The sequence below is a fragment of the Panicum hallii genome, chromosome 3 (assembly GCF_002211085.1).
Source record: "Panicum hallii strain FIL2 chromosome 3, PHallii_v3.1, whole genome shotgun sequence".
Classification (NCBI taxonomy): domain Eukaryota; kingdom Viridiplantae; phylum Streptophyta; class Magnoliopsida; order Poales; family Poaceae; genus Panicum; species Panicum hallii.
In genome coordinates, this window is record NC_038044.1 from 16,522,129 (window position 1) to 16,528,799 (window position 6,671).

The 6,671-nt window shown below is 44.8% G+C and overlaps 1 protein-coding gene across 2 annotated transcripts; it reads right to left on the minus strand.

Moving 5' to 3' along the window:
- Positions 1-206: 206 nt before the first annotated feature.
- Positions 207-5,484, minus strand: LOC112884870 (ATP-dependent zinc metalloprotease FTSH 8, mitochondrial). Of its 2 annotated transcripts, none has more exons than XM_025950487.1 (8): positions 5,213-5,484; positions 4,884-5,113; positions 4,727-4,801; positions 4,260-4,393; positions 2,962-3,447; positions 1,951-2,718; positions 1,534-1,761; positions 207-933 (listed from the first exon to the last, which is right to left on the minus strand). In XM_025950487.1, exons 1-8 carry the CDS (start codon positions 5,272-5,274, stop codon positions 454-456), a joined length of 2,463 nt encoding a protein of 820 aa, XP_025806272.1. In that variant the 5' UTR covers positions 5,275-5,484; the 3' UTR covers positions 207-453. The 2 variants fall into 2 exon arrangements, with proteins under 2 accessions (XP_025806272.1, XP_025806273.1); XM_025950488.1 differs by having other exon boundaries at positions 4,884-5,103; positions 5,212-5,484.
- Between the last annotated feature and the right edge of the window lie 1,187 nt (positions 5,485-6,671).

Below are 6,671 nucleotides of genomic sequence, written 5' to 3' on the forward strand. Positions count from 1 at the left end.
TTCTAACAAAGACACTTTTGTTTAGTGGTTTGGAGCAAAATACATCTTTTAATGGTGTCCAGTAGCAAATTTTGCTATGATTAGAACATTTGCCCAACAAAGTAGAGCACACCGGTTTCCTGAACGAAATTCAAAAGGCTACGACATTCTATTGTCTGTGTAGGGATTCGTCTAAAAAACAAGTCATTTGCAGCCAAAAAAAAACATGCCTTCAGACGGGACAAACACTCTTTTCGCGCCAACTCCTCAGTCGACAGAATCTTTCAGGAAAACACAAGGGAATACAAGATTCAGAACGTTTGCTGATGCCATGATGAGCTCAAGGCATTCTATCAACCGGACAGCCATGGCATAATCAGACGAGGGCGCTAATTTATACAGTTTTCTTATGCTGGAACAAACAAGAATCTATCGAATGAGCGTGCAATGTACAGCTCTAACTTTGAGGAAAAACTACGTGGGTACAACCTCGCCAAGCGAGGGAGATGCATCAACATCAGGCAACTCGGCATTCTTTGCTGGCGCTTGGCTCTTGTCATCATCATCCTGGAACCCCTGCTTAAAGAGGTCATAGTTGGTTGGCTCTGCTGCCTTGAAAGGGCGTTCTCCCAGTACCCTGGTCAGATCGTCCTGGTGGAGGACTTCCTTCTCAAGCAGCAATTCTGCAATTTGGGCTACTTGTTCCTTGTGCTCCGTTATCAGTTCAACCGTTTTCTTATAGGCCTTGCCAACCCATTCCCTGACCTCATCGTCAATTATGGATGCGGTTTGGTTGCTGTAAGGTTTGGTCATTTCGAAGCCATCCTCCCTCTGAGGGAAGGATAGAAGCCCAACCTTTTCACTAAAACCATACACGGCAACCTGTGCATAGGTCATTTTGGTAACTTTCTCCAGGTCATTCTGAGCACCAGTTGAGATTTTGCCAATCAAAACCTGAAACAAAGCTCAATTAGAGCCTTTCAACTAATATGCTTAAGAATTTCTAATCGTAATGTTGTGAAAGATTTAGTACAGATCTATGCAAATAAATGGATATCCCAACAAAAGACATTGGAACGCAGGGAATTGATTATTTTTTGTATGTTCTAAGACATTTTGCAGTTACCTAAGATTATATACAACATTTAGAAGGCAACCAATTTGATGAATGTGGTTATCTCTAGTGGACATCACATGGGCAGAGGAGATGATTAAAAAGTCTTCTGGTTCCCTTAAATGTAGTCAAAAGTCCTATATGGTGCGGTATTTTGATTTATCAAATGAATTAAAAAAATTCTACTATAATGTGACAATAATGACCATATCACATGATACGATCATAATTCAAGTGGAGATAATATCAACCAAGCATATGATAATTAATGTCATTGTTGAATGTAAGAAGTTAAAAGTAACAACTGATTCATTCTACTCAAGCCCTACAATGGCTAGAATTTGTTAGTCTACAAGAAAAACAATTTGGGAGAAATATCCAAGAATCCTAGCTATAGCATGAAACATCAGCAAAAATAATATACGAAAAAAACTCTGCACCTGTTCTGCAGCACGGCCACCTAATGTCATGCATGTCATATCAAAAAGCTGCTCTTTTGTCATCAAAAGATTTTCATTTGGGACGTATTGTGCAAAGCCTAATGCAGCTGTTCCACGAGGAACAATGGTAACTTTTAGAAGAGGCTCTGCATGCTCCAAAAACCATCCAGCAACGGCATGCCCAGATTCATGGTAAGCAACAGTACGTCGCTCCAGTTTGCTAATGACCTGCAAAAGGATTAACATGCTCAGGGGCCACATAAGGAATAAAAATCAGTGTACAAAAAAAGTACATTACACACAAAAAAGAAGGCTGCCAAATTAATTGGGATCCAAATGGTAACAGGTTTAAACAAATTTCACATATAAGCTTCATAGGTTTAGTCAAAGGAGTTAAAATATTGATAGTCACATTACCTTATTTTTCTTCTCCAAACCACCAATAATCCTATCGATTGCAGACTCAAAATGCTGCATTGTAATCTGAGTTTGCTCACTTCTTGCAGCAATTAAAGCAGCTTCATTACAAACGTTGGCAATGTCAGCTCCAGCAAACCCAGGTGTCAAAGCAGCTAGCCTTTGCGAATAAAATGATGGTTCATTGTCCAGCTTAAGCTTTTTAAGATAGATGCGGAATATTTGATCACGGCCCTTTATATCTGGCTTGTCAATTGTTATCTGGCGATCAAACCTTCCTGGCCTCAACAATGCCTTATCCAGGATGTCAGGTCTATTTGTCCCAGCAAGAACAACGACACCAGAAGTTGTTCCAAATCCATCCATTTCTACAAGCAGCTGGTTCAAAGTACTCTCACGTTCATCATTTGAGCCTGAAAAACCCCCACGTCCTCTTGCACGACCAATAGCATCGATTTCATCAATAAATACAATACTAGGAGCACACTGTCGAGCTTCTTGGAACAAGTTCCGTACCCTGGATGGTCCAACACCAACAAACATTTCCATGAAATCTGAACCAGAAATAGACAAAAAGGGCACACCAGACTCTCCTGCAGTAGCTTTGGCAAGAAGAGTCTTCCCTGTCCCAGGAGGGCCAACAAGCAGAGCACCTTTGGGTATTTTAGCTCCCAACTCTTCGTACTTCTTGGGGTTTTTAAGGAAATGCACAAACTCCATTATTTCTTGTTTAGCTTCATCACAACCAGCCACATCCTTAAAAAACACCTGGACCAACAAAAAAAGCAAGTGTTATTGAAAAGATATATTCAAGAATTTCATAAAGCTTGCATTTTTTTCTAAGAAAATGTTAAATCAAGCTACTGTAAAACTAAGCAAGTGGAGTTTCCAAGCTCAAAAGTTAGCCTGTCTGTGAAAAAACATTTGCGCCAGATTTTTTTTGTTGTTACCATAAAAAATAGAGCCAAGCGAAAGTGTTAAAATAGTGGCAAAAGAAAAGAAACAACAAACCTTATTTTTGGAATTTTTGTCCATCTTTGTCACCGTAGCTTTTCCAATGTTGAAAATACCACCTCTTCCCTTCCCAGGACCACCTCCAATGTTGAAACCACTCTGCATCCTTTTCCCCATCAAATATATCAATCCAACAAGAAACGCTGTTGGGGCAAACCTCATAACTTCTTGGAACCAATTTACTTCAGCAACATAAGTTACTGGGACAAAATCATGTGGATCTATTCCCATCGATTCCTGGGCTTCCTCTAACTTCTCTTCAAAGGAATCAACACTACCAATATTGAAGTAATACTTGCATCTGCTAGGAGCAGGCTTGACTGGAACATCAGTGGTAGAAATATGGGTATCACTATTTTGACCTTGGCTCTTTGGCTGTGGTGAAGTCCTGATATAAACCTTTGCCACTGATTTATTTGAAACAACAATGCGATCAACTAAACCAGGTTCTAGAAGCTTGTTCTTGAACTCTTGGAAGCTTATCTGCAGATAGTTGAAACAAACGATATTGTAATGAACCATTAACTGTAGTACATGTACTATCCAATATCAATACACTCAAGGGAACAGATATGCTTATCATGAAATGATACTGTTGGACAAAATTACCAATTACACAAAATAAAGAGCTTTCAATATTGCATTCACATTCAAAGGCTAGTAAAAGAAAACTTCAAGTAGAAAGCACATGATAGCAAACTAACGATTCTGCTGCACAGGATACTAAGACAGATATGCCAGCACAGGCGGATCAGAGGAAGAACTTCAAGTTAGACCAGTAAATTACACAATGGCTATTCTGCAATAGCGCATTGTCTATGCAGACTTCATCTCTCCCTCATTTATATAGATGTGCTATTCATTGGTCTAGTGTAATCATAATGTGAAACCATGTAAGTGGAAAGTGATGGTACTCTAGCTACTACTTCTCAGGTTCACGAAAAAAATTCATAGTTATAACTTATAAGTACAGTGCTAGTCCATAGCACTCCTTGTGTATATTATGTAATGCTAGCTAACAAATATTGGGAATCTGAGTGTAGCTGATAGGGGCCTAAATACAGAACTTAGACTTTTAAAGTCATTCCATTGGTGATATAGTCTTTTTCCTCCATTTCCTCTAAAGATTTCAGGGCAAACTAATTATGCAAGTGTGAACCAAACCAAAAAAAAACATATGTTTACCTGTTCTAGGGAACTAAACATAGCCCAAGAGACATAGGTTACCAGGAAAAGAGTAAATGAACTAATGACTTGCAGAATTGTTTCCACCAGAGTTAACAAAGTAAACTCACCTCCTTCTGGTCTGACGTGCTAGATGACATGGATGAGAGCATCAGGCCAAGAATCAATAAAGGCGCAAGGAAATTCTGCAGGTTTTTCATAGCGCTTTCCTGGAAATTCCATCCCTCGTCTGTATTGGATTCCTCTGCGCACCACAAGATTGCAGTCTCATCAAAAGCGAAATAGTTAGCACTGAAGTCATAAAACTACGAATAGAAGCACAGTGCTCAAAAAACATTATCCATTTCCACTCAACAACCATTTCAAATGATCGGTAAAACTATTCGCCAGAGCAGTTGCAGCATAAGGAAATCCGTAATCACATGCCAATGGCACATCTTGTTGGTCAAATATATTCACCAATTCCATTTGCTACGAGTGTATCAAAATCTACGCTTTTTTCTGAAATATCCGCATATCCATAAATAACATAGCTACCCTCCTCAACACGAACAAGAGAAGCGTGAGGGAAACTTACGCTTCGATTCGGACTTTTTACTCCCATCTCCTTTCGGCACCTCCTTCTTACCCTTCGGGTAGTAGTTCTCGTAATCTAACAGCAGAAGAAAAATCAAACCTTTAAAAACCAAGGCCACCAAACCCAACGAAAACCGCATGGAGCAGGAGGAACGCACTCTTCTTGGACTCGTTCGAGAAGAGCCGCCGGAACTGCGGGCTGGAGAGGAGGTATCTCCAATCCACGGCCTTGCCCGCGGCGGGCCTCGCAAGACCCGCCGCCGAAGCCGCGGTCAGGTACCCCCGGACAAATCCTAACCCGCCGCCCTCCCCGCCATGGACCGGCGGCGGCGGCAGCGGCGGCGCGGGCGGAGACCGGGCCCCACCGAGGCCCCCGAGCTGGAAACACGAAAAAGGAGCAGCGAAAGGTCCGTCAGAGCTCCGCCCCCACACCGGGGACGCCCGCCGCGAGAGGAAGGGAGAGGGGGAGGGGGAGGGGAGACTCGCCTGGCGCGGGCGGGAGGAGCGCGCGGACCTTCCGAGGGCGCGGGCGAGCGAGGCGAGCGTCATGTCGGCCGCGGCGGCGCCGTGCGCATGGGAGGGAGGAAAGGCCGGGGCGTCCGGATCCGCGCGACGGTGCGGGGTCGCGTCGAGTTGGGAGAGAGATGGGTCCTGTTCCGAGATTTTTTGTGCGTGGGTGTATGTCCCGCAGCGCGGCGAGACGGGGGCGTCGTTCTGCTGTGAGGAGGAGGGGTCGCCGCGGAGGCGGGTGGGCCGCGTGCCCGTGGTTTCGGGCGCGGGCGGGCCGGCGGCGCTCACGGGATTCGGGGGAGTTTCGCTTGGCGTTCCTCGGTTTCCACCGCGTTTGCGAGCAGGGGAGGTGGAAAGCTGGCTCGGAAAAGATCAGTTCGCGTTGGCTGGACTCGGAATGGGGTTGGTGCGTTATCTATCCTTTGGATTTTCAGTAATTTTCGTCACTTGAAAATAGGAGTACTGAATATGGGCTGAATTTGATTTGAATTCTTTTGCTATACGAAGAATATGAATTCTGCGTAGAAACATGTTGTTTCTGAGGGTACGGACTGTAGGCTTGGTCAGGCTTGTACCACGACCACGAGGGCAAAGTTGGGACCTGAAAACGGCTGTCGGTTGGCTCGTCGCAGTACACAACTCTACCGATCCCCCCACACCGATCTTGTTTCCCAAGAAAGAAGAAAGAGCGGCTGGATTTCTTAAAGCAAAAAAGGGCGACCCCGACAAGGTCTGAATTTCTGATGCTCACGAAGATGACTGGCAGCTTGCGAGGGTGTGGGAAAGGGAGATTGCGAAGCAGTGACGTCAACTCATGTGCCCTGGGGGCTTGGGCTGGGCGATGGCTCGGCGCATTTTTGGAGAGCTCTGAAAATCTGACAACATCGCGGCGGGCTGTAAAAGAGTTACTCTAGATTAAAGTTTCGGTTTCAGTGAGATTTTGAGAACACAAAATAAGTTTTCGAGCGAAATTTTGAAATGTCCGTGTGTCCAACATTGGTGGTCCAAACACAACCCCCGTCATCTGCCACAACGACCGTGCACAAGGTCGGCAAGGCATGGCCGCATCGATCGGATGGGCTCGCATGCACTGAATCTCTCTGGCCGGCCCAGCCAGCAGGCCATCATTCATATATGGGCCCGTGTAATATGTATACCTTCATGGAATTTTTTTAAAAAAAGGGTTTAAAAAAATTAAAATTCGAAAAAGGGGTGGCAGTTGAGAAAAATTTGAAAAATGGGTGCCTCCCGCCCGATCATCGGGCGGGAGGCGTGGGGCCGGGGACATCCCGCCCAACCAGCGGGCGGGATGCTCAAAAAGCTTTTTCCAGGCCCCCCCGAGGACCCCTTCGCGAATAAAAAACTTTTTTTATTCGCAAAGGGGTCCCTGAGGGAGCATCCCGCCCGGCCAGAGGGCGGGAGGCATCCCGCCCGGT